At 41.9% G+C, this 18,128-nt stretch overlaps 1 protein-coding gene across 1 annotated transcript; it reads right to left on the bottom strand.

Annotated features, from left to right (window-relative positions):
• Positions 1-1,446: 1,446 nt before the first annotated feature.
• Positions 1,447-17,852, bottom strand: CHMP5 (charged multivesicular body protein 5). The gene is made up of 8 exons (XM_003830119.5): positions 17,610-17,852; positions 16,643-16,747; positions 14,854-14,900; positions 12,029-12,122; positions 11,526-11,597; positions 6,390-6,498; positions 4,732-4,844; positions 1,447-2,151 (listed from the first exon to the last, which is right to left on the bottom strand). The coding sequence occupies exons 1-8, from the start codon at positions 17,676-17,678 to the stop codon at positions 2,101-2,103; spliced, it is 660 nt and encodes a 219-aa protein (XP_003830167.1). The 5' UTR covers positions 17,679-17,852; the 3' UTR covers positions 1,447-2,100.
• Positions 17,853-18,128: the final 276 nt, after the last annotated feature.

Consider the following 18,128-nt stretch of genomic DNA (forward strand, 5'->3'; position numbering starts at 1 on the left):
ATAAATAAGATTCTGAAACTCAGGGGCAAGTTCAGGGATAGAAGTATAGATTTGGAAGTTAGCAGTTAAAGCCATGAGAATAGCTGAGATCACTAAATGTAAGTAAACAGAGAAAGAAGTCTGGGGGGTAAAAGCTAGAATCCAGAGGAGCAGTAACATTACAGTTAAGAGAGTTGAGGATTTCAGAAAGAAGCCTTAGAGGGAATAGTTAGAGGAACAGGAGAACCGGAGAGTACTATCACAAAACCCAAGAGAGTAGAGATTTAGGTAGAATGATTGCTCACTCGTATCCAATGCACTAATGTGGTCTAGCTAAAGGGCTAAATATCACCCACTAAAATGGGCAATATATGAATCACTGGTAACACTAAGCAAGACAAGAAATCAACGAGAAATGTTTGCTGACAGTGAACCCCAAGATAATGAGCTTAATTTGGATATGTTAGATTCTAGGTAACGATGGGGCATTTAAGTGGAAATGCCCGGAATTGAAAATAAGAATAAGAAGTCTAGGCTAGTGACAGTCATTTTGAGTCATTAGTGTGTAGGTAATAGTTGATATCATGGGTGTGAGATTTCTCAAGGAGAATACAGATTGGAACTCTAATGGAAGAAATATTCAAGGGGCTAAGAAAGAGGTATCCATATAAGAGAGTAAGTGGGCCAGATTAGAAGAAAACACAGAACTCATAGAAAAGCCAAGAAAGGTTTCAAGAAGGTAATGATGAATACTATAATGTTTGCTCCCTCTGGAAGGCTTCTTGAGAAGGTGAGGTTGGAGATAGGAGAGGGTTACATACGTTATCTCATCTCCACTTGTAACTAGACAAGAACTCCTGAAGAGAGGAACTTGGTAACCCCTGGGCTCGTACAGAGACTTCTACAAAGCTGGTGTTCCTAAATGTTTATTGGTTTGATCTGCAGACACATGAGAGTCATGTGCACATAGCACTGTGAGGCACCCAGCTAGGCTGGAGGGGCCATGCTGTTGGCAACAAGTTGAATGAGGAAGGGAGGACAGGATCATTAAAGACCCTGAAATTGGGCAGGAGTTTGAACTTGCTGTAGTACTCCAGGCACCTTCCAAGAAAAGAATGAAGCAGTTTCTTTTTTATTGTTAACAATCCCTCATATAAGAATAGCCCCTTGCAGTTAACAAGGTACTTATGACCATTACCTCAATTATTCCTCACAAAAGCTCTGTGAGTTAAGCATGATTTTACTAATAAGGAAACAGAAGGTTAGAGAGGTTGAATAGACTACTCAGTAGTTAGTAAATGGTAGACCCAGGGCCCAAGCCCAGATTGTTCCTTGCTCTTTCCTCACAATGCTACTGGTTAATTTGGTTTCTGTAGTGGAGTTATAGGCTGAAATGACATTAAAATTCTATTAAATTTGGTTTCCGCAGTAGAGGTTTTAAGCTGAAGTGATATTATTAAAATTATATCCTTTTGAAAAATATTTATTGAGTATAAATAAATGTCCTATACATTAAATATCAAGAAATATTCATAATTGATTACAAGTCAAGATGTAATACTGAGGGAACCATAGAATCAAAATACCCACTCATGATACAGTAGTGATAATTCCATTCCAATAATGGACACAGTAATGACTTGTTCACAAGACACAACAAAACCCATCAAAAAGGCCATCACTTTAACCAACCTATAATACCACAATAGAAAATGATTCTGAATCATAATATGAACAGCCCCAATAATCTCATCTTTGTCTTATCAATTTATCAGGTCATTTTGAGACCGTAGAGTTACACTGTCATAGACTTTTAAGATTCCATTTCCTTAGTTTTATTTCAAATTATTATTAATGAATGAAAACAAGTCATACGAGCTAAAAATACTTTTAAACTGAGTTCGTTTTTCATAAGAAAAAAAGGAATCAAATTTTAGTACGAAGAAAGCATTTCCCAAGCAATGAGTCTCTTAATGGAAAAAATAAAAGAGCAATGTAATTAAACTTTCCTTCAAAGAAAGGAAAGAAACCTAAATCTGTTATGGCAAATTTGGAAAGATAAATATTTCCTAGTCCCATAATATGTGTTTGTTTTACAAGATATGCTTGAATGATGCAAATCTATGAAGCAGGGATCTGTGGCAATCCAAATTCATCCACCAGAACTCCATCCTGTAAAAAGGAAGCAATGTTTAGTGCCACTATTTTTCTATTTGATAAAAAAAAAAAAAGGATTACAAACATTTAATAGTTAAAACTCATTTCCAAGTATTTAATCAATCAAAACCAAAATCGCACTCATAAGATGAGAACAAGCTTTTTCATGAAAGGTAAAGGAGGAAGTGATGAATCAAGAAGAGAACTAGAAAGGGCCAAAAGGGGGCTCCTCCACAGGGGAAAGAGAGTGAAAGAGGGAGAAAGAGAAATCTAAGAGTAAACCTGGAAAGGGGAAAAGGAGGCTGGGAGGGTCAAAAAGGAAAGGTTGAGGAGTGGGTCCTTGCCTCCAGATTTGCAATTTCACTCTGGACCAATACCTTTCTTAGCCTCCCAAATCCTTGAAGGAGCAGTGCCCGTGGATAGGCAGTCACTTCCATATCATGCTTTACTATAATCACAGGCAGCGACATCACTATCAATGAAAACACCAGGGCTGCTCTGCCTATGGAGTAGCCATTCTTTTGTTCCTTTACTTTAAAAACAACAACAGGCCGGGCGCGGTGGCTCACGCCTGTAATCCCAGCACTTTGGGAGGCTGAAGCAGGTGGACCATTTGAGGTCAGGAGTTCGAGGCCAGCCTGACCAACATAGTGAAATCCCATCTCTACTAAAAACAAAAAAATTAGCCAGGTGTGGTGAAGCATGCCTGTAATCTCAGCTACTTGGGAGGCTGAGGTGGGCGGATTGCTTGAATCCGGGGGTGGAGGTTGCAGTGAGCTGAGATTGTGCCACTGCACTCCAGCCTGGGTGACACAGCGGGACTCCATCTCAAAAAGATAAAACGACAACAACAACAAAACCCCCATATATCCACAGCATATATAACTCAGGAATCTGTGACCTTCTCAAAGTGGAAATAACACAGATGCTTCAGGGACTTTTTTTTTTTTTTTTTTTTGAGACTGAGTTTTGCTCTTTTTGCCCAGGCTGGAGTGGTGCAATGGCACGACCTCGGCTCACTGCAAGCTCCGCCTCCCGGCTTCAAGTGATTCTCCTGCCTCAGCCTCCCAAGTAGCTGGGATTACAGGAGCCTGCCACCACGCCCAGCTAATTTTTTATATTTTTAGTAGGGACGGGGTTTCACCATGTTGGCCAGGATGGTCTCGATCTCTTGACCTCGTGATCCGCCTGCCCCAGCCTCCCAAAGTGTTGGGATTACAGGCTTGAGCCACTGCACCTGGCCGCTTCAGGGACTTGTTACTAGGAAATTAACAAGGTGGGCTATGGTAGTGTTAATAAAAATTATTTCATGGGTTGCTGAGAAAAAGCAACCCATGGACCTGGGACCTTGAAGTTGCCAGAGAGGTCGGGGAGGAGTGGGCAGTTCAGAAAGGCAAGACTATCCCAGGCTCAACAGAGAAGGGAGGGATACAATAGAGGAAGATGCATACTCACAGAAACCAGTAATAATGGACCTAAGAAATTACCTGCTCCCTGCCCTTTGCTCTCACATTTTACAGGTAGGAAAAACTGATGAGGTTCAAAAAGAAGACATAAATTTCTGCTATTTTGCTCAAAGTCACACCTTGCCCACCCTGGTTGTCATTATTAGTGGCTCATGCCTGTAATCCTAGCACTTTGGAAGGCTGAGGCAGGCAGATCACCTGAGACCAGGAGTTTGAGACCAGTCTGGCCAACATGGTGAAACCCCGTCTCTACTAAAAATACAAAAATTAGCCAGGCATGTTGGCGTGCACCTGTAATCGCAGCTACCTGGGGTGGCTGAGGCAGGAGGATTGCTTGAACCAGGGGCGCGGAGGTTGCAGTGAGCTGAGATCACGCCACTGCACTCCAGCCTGAGTGACAGAATGAGTCTCTGTCTCAAAAAAAAAAGACAATCATGTAGATTTGGACAGAGCTTTAAGTTTGCACAGTCCTTTACATACAAGATCTAATTTGCTTGCACAACAATTACGTGAGATACTTGTAATTATCTGCATTTTACAGATGCAAGGAAAAGAAAAGCTTACAATAGCTAAGTAGTCATACTTAGTGTCAGGTGTTCTGATTCTTTTGCCTTAAATTAGAATCTTTCTACATTAAGTTTTATGCTTAAATTATTAATCCATAGTTTAGAAAATCCACCCATTCTAAACTCCTGTGTGTACAGGAAAAAAAAAAAGCAAAAGAAAGGAAAATAAAATTAAAAATCCAGCCAGTAATTAACTGGTGTGTATGAAGAGTGAGACTTTTTCACTGCTGCCTAGCAAGTCTCATGCATGTGTTGCTTACGCTTTTACAGGAAATGTCTAAGACCCATCAATGGTACCCAGTGCCAGCTCACAACAAGGGTGATTATGTATGTTACACAAATTGTCATTCTATAAAAATATTCCTGAGCCTCAGTGACAGTGTTTATGCAGTCAGTTCATCATCGAATGCAGAAAAACCGGACCTTCAAGGGTTCACAAAATAATGACCAGGACTGTCTTTCTTTGTTCTAATGTTAAGACTACCTTTTAGATTCCCAGACTTATGGTCAAGCATAAAGCCTTTGCTATTTTGCATTGAAATATAAACAGAAAAAGCTTTCACCTTGTTTTTTGTATCAGTGGGAACACCTTCTGGAATTGCAGGTGCAGATGCTGCCTCATCCAAATAAGAACTGTCTTCATCAGCCAGAAGCTCATCACCTAGTGCATCCAACTCTGAGATTGAAACAGTCAACATTTAAAAAAAATGTAACCAAGAAAACTGGCAGCTAATAATTTCTCTCATTTATCGATGGACTTGAAAGAAGGCAGTGAAGAGGGCATGAGATTGTTGTATGCTGTGTGACCATTACATGAAATCAGACTCCAAAAATAAGTCTGTGGTAAAATGAGTTGGAAGTGGCCAAGAGGAATGACAATAGCAGGTAGAGACTTATCAGGGGCAATTGAAGATGGGAAATTAAAAAATAAAGAAATAAATGGAAAAAAAAATAAAAGGTTCTAGGCAAAAATAGACCATGGAGAGAGCGGGAAAGCAGCAGTAGTAATGTAACAGGGGAATCACACAATAGAAATCCAGTGTGGAATGGTTCTGTCATCTACCCAGTTACTCATGCTAGAAACTGACAGCCACCCTTGACACCTCCCACTTCTACCACATCCTGTCAATCATTAAGTCTTGTCCACTCAATTTCCTAAGATGTCTTCAATCTGTCCACTTCTGTCTGTTTCTGCTACCATCACCCTAGCTAGTCTCGGCCACCATCATCTCTTAAATGGCTATCGCAATAACTTCCAGACTACTCTCCCTGAGGCCATTCGACAACCCTTCTCATTTTTTCATGCTATCCCCTACTCATCCTTCAGGTCCCATGCCTCTCTCCCACTACTAACTAGGTTAGAGTCCCTTAGTATGTGCTCCCATGCTACCCCATACTTCTTCCCTATAGTCTGTGCTCTAGTAATTAATTACTTGAAGCAAACCATTTATGTCTTCCACTGCTAGAGAAGGTTCATGAACGTAGGGGCTGCATTTTTATTCAGTGCTAAATTCCCACCACCTAGTAGAGTACCTGGCATAGAGTAGATGCACACTAAGTATTTCCCAACTATTCTTTTTTTTTTTTTTTTTTTTGAGAGAAGGTCTCACTCTGTTGCCCAGGCTGCAGTGGTGCAATCTCGGCTCACTGGAACCTCTACCTCCTGGGATCAAGTGATCCTTCCACCTCAGCCTCCCGAGTAGCTAGGACCGCAGGTGCACACCACCATGCCTGGGTAATTTTTGTATTTTTTATAGAGATGGGGTGACGCCATATTGCTCAGCCAGGTCTCGAACTCCTGGGCTTGAGTGGATCCACCTACCTTGGCCTCCCAAAGTGCTGGGATTAGGGCACCTGGCCCTAATTATTGTTTCTTAATTGGTTTTGCTGTTCTGAGGGAGAGGACTCCAACTAGGAAAATAGTGAGAACAAAATCAAAAGGAATACAGCAAGGAAAGGCCATGTGGAGGACACTTACAGATACCAAGCACCAGGTCAGCCTGTACCTGGACTTCCTTCAGAGTTGATCCATCCCACTGTTGTTGGTGGAGTATGCAATCTGATGTGGCTGCCTCATAAGCTCTTTGCCCAGGGACAGTATCATAAACTAACCTTCAGGAAATCCTGATAGAAATTTTCACTAGCATTTGGGAAAAGGTCCCAGGCAGCTGTTGCTTTTGGACTCCAAAACTAAATATACATTACTTTTCTCATAACTTACCTGCTTCTAAATCATCTTCATCCAGTTCTGGGGTGCCATAACTGCGACTCAGTGCTTCTTGGATTTCATTTGCATCTTCCATCATATCCTCTAGCTGGTCTTGTAAATCCTATGGAAATATATATGAGAGGATTTTCTCTCATTTACCATTTTCTTTTAACTACCCTTTTGCCCTACATTCTCCTTTGAATCTAGACATGAGCAATTTTTAAAAAGACAATGTATGTAAAATGCCAAGCACATAAACAGTTCTCAACAACTGTTAGTTCACCTCCCCTATCCCAGTCTTTGGCTAGCAATTTTTTAATGTTAACAACTGAGCAGACACTCCTCTAAAGGACAGGTTCAAGTAACTCTTAAAACATCCCTTCTATTAAAAGTATGAGAGAATGCTTAAAGAATTAAAAACCACAAGCCCAAAGATCTCCTCTAACAATAATTATGAATGTTACTGACCCACATAATCCCTTGCCTATTTTTGGTGGCAAAATGTGAACTTAAAGAATAGAATTGATGATCTCTCATTTTATTTTTTACTTTATTTATTTATTTATTGAGATGGAGTCTCGCTTTGTCACCCAGGCTGGAGTGCAATGGTCCAATCTCAGCTCACTGCAACCTTCACTTCCCGGGTTCAAGTGATTCTCCTGCCTCAGCCTCCAAATAGCTGACATTACAAGTGTGCACCACCACGCCTAGCTAATTTTTGTACTTTCAGTAGAGGTGGGGTTTTGCCATGTTGGTTAGGCTGGTCTCAAACTCCTGACCTCAGGTGATCTGCCCACCTCAGCCTCCCAAAGTGCTGGGATTATAGGCATGAGCTACTGTGCCCGGCTGGATTTGATTTTAAAGTGCCTCATGGAAGCCCAAAGTCCTATGTGAGAATAGATGATTGTCAGCTGTCTACTATTACAGAAAGTTTTACTTGAAACATTAAATCAAGCAATTATCTTGATCTAAACTGTCAATCATTTTCTAGTTAATGAAGACAGGGAGGTTACTGAGACAAGCAAATTATTCTTCTCAAGTCAGCCAAAGACAGATTACACTGTGTAGAGAAAGGAGGCAAGAGTAGAAACAACTGAAGTGGTACAAAAAGTGAGTTGTACATGGCCCACCCTGGATGGAGAATCAGAAAGGGAATCAGGATAGGTGTCACAGCCAAGACAAGGCTGGTGAAAAAAATGGACCAAGGGCATAAACCCTGTGTGAATAATCTACCTGTGCTTAACTGGGAGATTACTACAAGGCTAAAAATGCAGTTGTCCCTTGGTACACGCAAGGGATTGGTTCCAGGATGTCTGTCTATACCAAAATCTGCCCACACCCAAGTCCCCAGTTGGTCCTCCATATGGGTAGTTTCGCATCCTGCAAACACTATATTTTCGATCCTCGTTTGGTTGAAAAATATCTGCATATAAGTGACTCGTGCAGTTCAAACTGCATTTGCTGTTCAAGGGTAAACTGTAATATGAAACCAATCTAAGAAGTGGTATAGCATAACAAAGGGCAGCTGGTATAATGGTTAGGAGTGAGACTCTGGAGTCAGATATACCCAAGTTCAATTTTGCCATTACTCAATGAGAAGTAATGTCTCTAAGCCTTATTTTCCTCATCTGTAAAATGGAATTATTAATAGCCATATCTGGCCAGGTGCGGTGGCTCATGCCTGTAATCCTAGCACTTCAGGAGGCCAAAGTGGGTGGATTGCCTGAACTCAGGAGTTCGCAACCAGTCTGGGCAACACAGTGAAACCCCATCTCTACTAAAATACAAAAATTAGCCATGCGCCTGTAATCCCAGCTACCCGGGAGGCTGAGGCAGGAAAATCGTTTGAACCCAGGAGGCAGAGGTTGCAGTGAGCTGAGATCGCGCCACTGCACTCTAGCCTGGGTGACAGAGCGAGACTCTGTTTCAAAAATAAATAAATAAAATAGCCATATCTCACTGGGGTTATTGTAAGGATTTATTGCAATAATATATGTAAAACACTAAGCACCTAATACTATATATATTTTACTGTGTTAATTATGTGCGGAACAACAATACACTCTTCATATACTAAAATTCCACACAGACAGGAACAGAACTAGTGTTGATAAAGCAAAAGGACCAAATCAGCACCATTTATCCTTCAGAATTTCTAAAGCAATGCAAGACATTTGAAAATTCTGCTGGGTGCAGTAGCTTATGCCTGTAATCCAAGCACTCTGGGAGGCAAAAGAGGGCGGATCACTTGAGCTCAGGAGTTTGGGACCAACCTGGGGAACATGGCAAAACCTCATCTCCACAAAAAAATACAAAAATTAGCTGGGCATGGTGCATGCTTGTAGTCCCAGCTACTCAGGAGACTGAAGTAGAAGGATGGCTCGAGCCTGGGAGGCAGAGGTTGCGGTGAGCTGAGACTGAGTCACTATAATCCAGCCTAGGCAACAGCAAAAAAAAAAAAAAAAGAAAGAAAAAAGAAAATTCCTTCCTGGCCCCCATAAAGGTGAAAGGTGAAAAGGGTAGTAAAATGGAGGGGAAATTTTTTTTTTTAAACTTTGATTTTCTGTATTTCCAAGTACCAAACTGCCAAATTATATGCATATTTAACACTCTGCTACACAGAGAAGCACTGGCTGAGTAATAATTAAAAGACAATGAAAATAACATAGAGAAAGCTAATCAAGTCAAGCTTATACAATAGTATTACACATCAAGACACATCTTCCCGGATCATCTATGAATAGGATTCCTAGCAAGACTCCAGGATAGACACAGAAAAAATTTATCCCACAAACCATTAACTGGTTCTCTATTGTATAAACAAACAAAAGCAATATAAAAAAAAAAAGCACTAAGCTAAAAAGAACATTGACAAAGTGATATGCAGCAACTGAAAAAGCAGAAGAAAAACAGACCTACACACACACAACAGCAAAATAAAAAGTTAAAGCTATAAAACCAACGTTTCTCTTTTGTTCCTATTAAATAGCTTTAATTAAAACACAAGGAACCCTAAAAGCAGAAAATACCATTCCATTTCATTATATTTTAATGGCAAATGATATTATACAAAAAAAAAAAAAATGGCTGGGAGTGGTGGCTCATACCTGTAATCCCAGCACTTTGGGAGGCCGAGGTGGGCGGATCACTTGAGGTCAGGAGTTTGAGACTAGCCTGGCCAACATGGCGAAACCCCATCTCTACTAAAAAATACAAAAATTAGCTGGGTGTGGTGGCAGGCACCTGTAATCCCAGCTATTTGGAAGGCTGAGGCAGGAGAATCGCTTGAACCCAGGAGGCGGAGGTTGCAGTGAGCCGAGATCACACCACTGCACTCCAGCCTTGGTGACAGAACGAGACTCTGTCTCAACAAAAAAAAAAAAAAAAAAAAAAAAAAAGACAAGCATATACAGAACACTTTCATCAGTGAAGCTCTTAGAGAGAATCACAAAGTTTAATTCCATGTATGCAAACACTTGTGGAGGATTAGAGACAGACAAAGGCAACCTAAGAGGGGTGCTTGAAAAAATAAGAGAGGGGAGGAATGCCTTCAATCTTTTATTTTTTTTGAGATGGAGTCTTGCTCTGTCGCCCAGGCTGGAGTGCAGTGGCGCAATCTTGGCTCACTGCAAGCTCTGCTCTCGGGTTGCCATTCTCCTGCCTCAGCCTCCCGAACAGCTGGGACTACAGGCACCCACCACCATGCTCGGCTAATTTTTTGTATTTTTGGTAGAGACAGGATTTCACCGTGTTAGCCAGGATGGTCTTGATCTCCTGACCTCGTGATCCACCTGCCTCGGCCTCCCAAAGTGCTGGGATTACAGGAGTGAGCCACCACGCCCAGCCTGCCTTCACTCTTACTAAAGATCAGCTTTATGAGAGAATATCTTTGCAGAGGCAATAAAATGCCTGGTATTTTAACAAACACTGCTTGAATCAGGCCGTACTGCTTTCTCTTTTTTTTTTTTTTTTTTTTTTGCTTTATCTCCCTTTATAGCCTCTGATTCATCAACCATCAAATACTTTCTGAGCACCAACCATGGCGGGGCATTGTTATGGGCACTGGGGACACAGTAGTGAACAAAATCAAGTCCCTGCATTCAAGGAAATGGACATTCTAGTCAGGGGGGTAAAGGTCAAGAGCGCCATTTTATATGCAGAAAGGAAGCCTCTCTCCTCTGACCAGTCACCACTCACTCCCTCTGCTATCTCTTCTTGCCACCTGGGCTGTTCATCTGACAGCTGAGAGCTGCCAAGCTCTTAGGGCTCATCTCCCTGGTCAAAACCCAATTCCAATAAGAAATGCTAACTTTAAGGAACTAATGACATTATTATTAAAAATCTAAAGAGAATTACTAGAAAAGGGAACCAAGTCTACCACGCCAGGAGTTGGGTTAAACATTTTACATACACTTTACCTACATACCTTCATTTAACACTCATGACAATCCTGGGAATAGGCAACAACACCACTACCATTGAAGAAACAGACTAAATATCATCGAATTAGTTAAAAGTAACTACTGGATGCTTATTATAGGCCAGGCATTGTGTGTGTAGAGATACTAGCTCATTTATTTCATCCTCATAATATAGAAGTTCCTTGACTTATGATAGGGTTACATCCTGATAAACCCATCTTAAGTTCAAAATATCTTAAGTAGAAAGTGCATTCAATACACCTAACTTACTGAACCATCACTTAGCCTAGCCTACCTTAATTGTGCTCAGAACACTTACATTAGCCTACAGTTGGGCAAAATCATCTAACAGCCTATTTCATAATAAAGTGTTGAGTATCTCATGTAATTTATTAAATATTGTATGGAAACTGAAAAACAGAATGGTTACGTGGATACTCAAAGTATGGTTTCTACTGAATGCATATAGTTTTCGCACCATCATCAAACTGAAAAATCGTTAAGTTGAACCGTCTTAAATCGGGGACTGTCTGTAACTGTATGTGGTATTAGGATCCTTGCACTGAGGAAACTGAGACATTTGGTACCCTTTCTCGAAGTTACTCTACTAGTAAATGGCAGCCCCGAGATTCAGTTCCTCTCCTGTGCTCTTCCTATCACATGCACACTCGTTTGGATTCTCTCAGAAACTAGTGCACATTCTTGCAGAAACTAGCATATGTCTCACCTCAATCTGGTCGATCTTCACTTGCTTGTATGCCTTCTTCATTTCCTTTACTCCCAGTTTCATAGCATCAACCTAAGAAAAGGAGGAAGAAAACACAATGTTTTAGTAAGTCATGTTGGTTAAATTGTCTTTATTTATTTATTTATTTGAGACAGAGTTGCACTCTTGCTGCCCAGGCTGGAGTGCAATGGCTCACTGCAACCTCCGCCTCCTGGGTTCAAGTGATTCTCCTGCCTCAGACTCCCAGGTAGCTGGGATTACAGGTGCACGCCACCACACCCAGCTAATTTTTGTATTTTTAGTAGAGGCAGGGTTTCACCATGTTGGTCAGGCTGGTCTCAAACTCCTGACATCAGGTGATCCACCCACCTCAGCCTCCCAAAGTGTTGGGATTACAGGCGTGAGCCACTGTGCCTGGCTGGTTAAACTGTCTTTAAAAAGCCATTGGAAAAGAGAATAAGAATAAATAAATGAAATAACAGGAAAAGGTGTTTTGGGAGTACCGTGGTCTTGGTGTCCTTCAATGACTGGATGGTATAATTGGCTTGTTCCATGTTGAATGACTGTTGGGCAAGATTGTCCCGCTGCTGCTCATACCTTTTTAGAGTCAATTGAGAATGGCAAATATATGAACCAGATAGAAATCCTCAAGAACAAAGTATCCCCACACTAAATAAGAGTATTTAAAAAAAAAAACAACGGAACAAAAAACTTAAAAATTAGGTATCACGCAGAAAAATTGGCAAAAACAATTTAATCACTCTAACACAAATATCATTTGATGTGTCCCTCCAGTCTTTTTCCTTTGCATGTACAGTCATGCATCGCTTAACAATGGGGATATGTTCTGAGAAATATGTTGTTAGGCACTTTCATCATTGTGCAAACATCAGACAATGTATTTACACAAACCTAGGTGGTACAGCCCACTACTCACCTAAGCTATATGATATAGCCTACTGCTTGCTCCTAGGCTACAAACCTGTACAGCATGTTACTGTACTGAATATTGTAGCCAATTGTAACACAATGGTATTTGTGTATCTAAACATCCTATAGAAAAGGTACAGTAAAAATACAGTATTATAACCTTATAGGGGCCAGAGTGGTATAATGCAGTCTGTTCTGTCATTCATTGACAAAAACATTGTTATGCAGCACATGACTGTATTTTAGTTATAACACTATTTTCCACTTAACATTATAGCATTTGCTTTTTTCTGTGTTGCTGCATATCTTTTTTTTTGAGACAGAGTTTCACTTTTGTTGCCCAGGCTGGAGTGCAATGGTACGATCTCGGCTCACTGCAGCCTCTACCTTCCTGGGTTCAAGAGATTCTCCTGCCTCAGCCTCCGGAGTAGCTGGGATCACAGGCATGCGCCACCACGCTTGGTTAATTTTGTATTTTTAGTAGAGACGGGTTCTTCCATGTTGGTCAGGCTGGTCTCGAACTCCCAACCTCAGATGATCCGCCCACCTCGGCCTCCCAAAGTGCTGGGATTACAGGCATGAGCCACCGCACCCGGCCTGCTACATATCTTAATAAGTCTTTATAATTATTTTCTATGATAAATATACAGAAGTGAAATTCTTAGAGCAAAGGGTAAAACTATTTTTAAGGCTCTTCATACATATAGCTAAATGGTTTTCCAGAATTTTGAACTCCTTGAAGACAGGCATATTTTATTTTGTTTATTTATTTACTTATTTATTTGTTTAGAGACAGTCTTGCTCTGTTGCCCAGGCTGGAGTGTAGTGGTGCCATCTCAGCTCACTGTAACCTCTGCCTCCTGGGTTCAAGCGATTCTCCCGCCTCAGCCTCCCAAGTAGGTGGGATTACAAGCGCATGCAAACACGCCCAGCTAATTTTTGTATTTTTAGTGGAGATGGGGTTTCACCATGTTGGCCAGGCTTATCTCCAACTCCTGACCTCAAGTGAGCTTCTGTCTTGGCCTCCCAAAGTGCTGGGATTATAGGTGTGAGCCACTGTGCCCAGCCCCAGGTGTTTTATTAATTTTGCACCCATAATTAGGTAATCCATCTGACCTAATATAATGTGTGGTGTTCAAAATGTTTTTAAAATACAGTTTTATATCAAATTATAATATTACCTCAAAGACTTATGTCACTATGTTCTTTATACAATATTGGAAACAATCTAACTATCCAACTAGAAAAAGAATGGTCCATTCATGGTGCAAGCAAATGGCAGAATATTATAATCTCATTAAAAAGTGGAAAGTTTCCAAAGAATATTTAAAAGAACAGGGAGATGCTCATGATATAACATTAAGTGGAAAAGGAAAACCTACATATACACACTACAATTTCATTTCTTCTAAAAAGTTATATGCACACATACCACGTATGCAGAAGCAGAGGAAAGAAACTGGAAGAAATTAGCATTTTAAAGGTGGTTATTTCTAGTAGTAAGAATCTAGGTAAATTTTATTTTCTTCTGTTCATATTTATGTATTTTCCAAGTTTCTACAATGAACCTATATTCTTTTTATAACAAAAAAGGTTACTTAAAACTAGCAATGCCACCAATTAAGAAGGTAAATCATTTCACCACACCCTCACCAGTCTAGGCATTACAATTTCTTTTTCCAATTTGATCTAATCTAAAAGGAGGAAGATGGCATCTGGTATCTTATAAAAAGTCATTTTAATATAGGAAGAGAGACACTGACAATCTTTCTGGCTCCTCGATAGCTAATTATACCTGACCTCTATAACCCTGCAGAGGATCTCACCAGCTGAACAGTCTACAGAGGTAGGCACCAAAGATACTAGTTAGCTTCTGCTCAAAACTGGGACATAGTCACCTAAAACAAATTAAGGATCTTTAAATTTATTCTGGTGGGAGGGAACAAACATTTAGGATTCCTAACTTTACAAACAAAAACAAAAAAGGTACACTCTAAAATAAATAATAGGAAAACCAAACCCTACAGATCTGGTCAGTCCAAAACAGTAGTCACTAACCATATAAGGCTACTTAAATTATTTAAATTGAATAAAATTTAAACTTCATTTCCTTAGTCACACTAGCCACATTTCAAGTGCTCAATAGCCACATGCTGCTAATAGCTACTGTATTGAACACACAGATATAGAGCATCTCCATCATGGCAAAAAGTTCTATTTAGATGGAAGTTGTTACAACAGATAACAACCCAGCTAACTGTATTTAATTACATGTCAATGAAAATTTGTAATTAAATCAAGAGTGCTTAGAAAATAGTATGAAAACCTGAAGGAATGGAAGACCATTTCTCTTTTAGTTAAACCTGCTAGAGGTAAAGAAATTGTGTGTGTAACTTACATCCTCTTTTGCTTTAAAACTCGCAAGGCTTTCTGCTTGACCATATTCTGGAAAGAAAAACAGATTTAATAAAAATAAGGTGGAAAACACATATATGGTAAAAGAAATTTCCCATAGCCTCAAACTCACATGCCTACTTCCTCTCTTCTTCAAAGTAGTAGGCATAATGGCTCCTGGATTCTGTACTTTCCCTCCCAAAAACAGGTATCTCTAAGGTCCAGTCTTTAAGCCTTTGCTCCTATCTGTCTTTGCATCCCACATCCCAGAGTCCTCAACTACCTTCTCTTTTCCTAATGCATATTATCTCTGCCTCTAGCCCCAAAAGTGCTGACTCTGTATATCCAGTTGCCTTAGGGAGATTCTTCACTTGTACAGCCCATCAACTTAACCTCAACAATTCCAAACTCCTGAACCTTATCTCACCTTTGAAATAAGTAACAATGGCCCACCAATCTCTTACCTCTCTAGGTTGAAAACCTTTTTATCAACCTTATCTTTCCTCTTTCTGTTGTTTCTTCATGCACAGTCATCCTGTTAGCTGATTTCAGAACTCACTTTCAAACTGATTCTTTGGTTTCCTACCACCATGGTTTGGGCTTTCATTGTCTCAAATCTAAATGGGCTTTCCTACCTCTGGTTGCTCTTCATTCCACACCATCCACTAAGATGGCTGGGAAAAGCCTTCCTTTTCTATAGAATTCTGTAGATCATTTTATTTGTCTTCTCCAGTGAGGAAGGAAAAACAGGTATTATTACTTCACAGATGATCATAACTCATATTTACTGAGTACTACTTTATCCTAGACCTAGTGGTACACAGGTCACATCAATTACCTCATTTAATCCTCATACTGTAAGGTGGGTATTATCTCTGTTTTACAGATGGGGAAAGAGAGGTTCAGTGATACCCAGGCTCACATGGTTAATAAGTTATGGATCTGGAAAAAACAAGGTAGTTCTATATCCACAGTCCATGTGCTTAAACACAGTATTTTATGTTTCTACCTAACAGGAGTGGAAAATAAGTGACTTTATCAAGGTCACAACTAGAAGGCAGTGACAGTGTATTAGAACACTGGTCCCAGATGCCTAGTTCAGTTTTTCCCAGCAGGCCACTCCTTAAGCAGTCTAATATACCAACCTAACCTGACCAGCTTGGCAAGTCACTGATCTTGAGCACAGCCTAGTCTTCCTCTCCAGATTACCACCTTCTCAGTATAATATGCTAATTCTCATGTACATGCTTTTAGACGTGTGACCAGCATCTCTTTCTACCAGATCAATCCCCAGCCTCCCTTCCATATTTGATTGCAAACTCTCCTCCCTAAAGGATACACCCTCACATGTTTTCTCCTTACCAGACTGTAAGCATCTCTTCTGTAGGGATGCTCACAGCCCCTGCACTAGGTCCTATTTCACTTTTTTATTTTTTGAGACGGAGTCTCACACTGTCACTCGGGCTAGAGTGCAATGGTGTGGTCTCTGCTCACTGCAACCTCCGCCTCCCAGGTTCAAGCGATTCTCCTGCCTCAGCCTCCTGAGTAGCTGGGATTACAGGCGCCTGCCACCATGCCCAGCTAAGTTTTTGTATTTTCAGTAGAGACAGGGTTTCGCTATGTTGGCCAGGCTAGTCTCAAACGCCTGACCTCGTGATCCACCCGCCTCAGCCTCCCAAAGTGCTGGGATTACAGGCATGAGCCACTGTGCCCAGCCGAACTAGGCCCTATTTCTATAGGTGCTAAAACTAGGCTCTGCCAGCACCTTGTGCAGCAGTTGCTGCCCACCTTACCTTTGCAGGACCCTCTCTCATCTTCTTGATCTGATCCTTATACTTCACTAGCTCAGCATCCAATCGAGAAATCTTCTTGTCAATGGATTCTGCTCTGCTGTCCACCTTAGGGGAAAATATCAAATGCACTGGTAGTTACTGCAATACACTTATTCCAGAAGGGGCAGGTAGAGAGGAAGGAATACAGAGGAAGAAAAGAGGAGCTTAAGGGGAAGGGTGAAAAACAGTGGTTCACAAAGAAGGGTATTCCCAACCAGAAACCCTGGGCTTTATAAATTATTCTCTTACCCCCCGCCACACTGCCCCAATTCTGATATACCAGGTAGCCTTCAAGTGGGTTGAGGCAGAAAATAATTTGAGAATCACTGAGTTGAGTTGGAATTTCCCTAGAATCAGAGACTAGCCAGGCTGACAGTTCCTCCAAGAGGCACATGAAATGGGCCAGTGCCAAGTGAAACCAGCTGATTGTAGATCTAATGCCATTCCCTAAATCGGGGATGCTGGCTTAATCTGAGGGGCTAGGGTTCTGAGTTTTGTGTTACTGAGATCCAGAACGAAGGTACAGATATGTTGACCTAGGATATCAAGCTGAGTTCTGATGTGGACTGGGGATGACAGATGGAAGAAGGGTAAAGGATCAGGCAGGATGAGGTGGGAAGGGTGTATGGGCCTAGGGCTGGGTGAGGTGAGAGGATCAAGGCGAGAGCGAGTGGACGGGCAATGGGCATCAAAACGGGTTGGGTGCTGGCAGGGCAAGGCAGTGATGGGGTTAGGGGGTCCCTGGTTTGTGGCGTTAGGAATGACTTGGGTAACAGGGATGAAGGGGAGAAGGTGAGATAGAGAGGGACGACGTGTAAGGGGCCCAGGACCCGAAATGAAGTGGAAGAATATGGGTCCGGGGCTGGGGGTGGGCGGGGTCGGGTGTGTCAGAGGTCCTGAGCCTACTTATGCATGATCAAATGCCCACCGTGCCAATGCAGTCAGTCAGGCTGGGCGGCGGAGCCTTGGGTTTCGCTTTCCCGAAGAGTCGGTTCATCTTGGGCAGCCGCGAAGAAACCCAAACACTAGAGCAAAACCAGAAACGGAAGCAGAGTCACTCCCGCCTCGACTTCCGGCCCCTCCGTGCGCAAGCGCAATATGCCTCCTGGCGTTTCCCGATTCTTTTTCCGGATTTTCAGCCGGGTCTTCCGGGGATGGAGAGCAAAATGACTTGGTGCACTCGGAGAGAGCCTGCAGGGGGCGGGGTGTTGGTAGAAGGAGTGGGAGGGGTTTTACTGTAGCAAGGCGGGGCCTCAGTTGAGTGGGTGGGGCCTGGAGGCAACTAACGCGGCATAGGGCGAGGGCGGGGCCGGCAGGCCGGGGCGGGGCTGGGAAGTAGTCGGGCGGGGTTGTGAGACGCCGCGCTCAGCTTCCATCGCTGGGCGGTCAACAAGTGCGGGCCTGGCTCAGCGCGGGAGGGCGCGGAGACCGCGAGGCGACCGGGAGC

Source organism: Pan paniscus, chromosome 11 (assembly GCF_029289425.2).
Source record: "Pan paniscus chromosome 11, NHGRI_mPanPan1-v2.0_pri, whole genome shotgun sequence".
Taxonomy (NCBI): Eukaryota; Metazoa; Chordata; class Mammalia; order Primates; family Hominidae; genus Pan; species Pan paniscus.

What these genes read in the sequence shown, in the direction of transcription:
- CHMP5 (XM_003830119.5), bottom strand. Translation starts at nt 17,678, where the DNA reads ATGAACCGACTCTTCGGGAAAGCGAAACCCAAGGCTCCGCCGCCCAGC. An exon ending in TGAGAGAGGGTCCTGCAAAG is followed by an intron (nt 14,901 to 16,642) that starts GTAAGGTGGGCA and finishes TTTTCTTTCCAG; the next exon opens with AATATGGTCAAGCAGAAAGC. An exon ending in TGAAGGACACCAAGACCACG is followed by an intron (nt 11,598 to 12,028) that starts GTACTCCCAAAA and finishes TCCTTTTCTTAG; the next exon opens with GTTGATGCTATGAAACTGGG.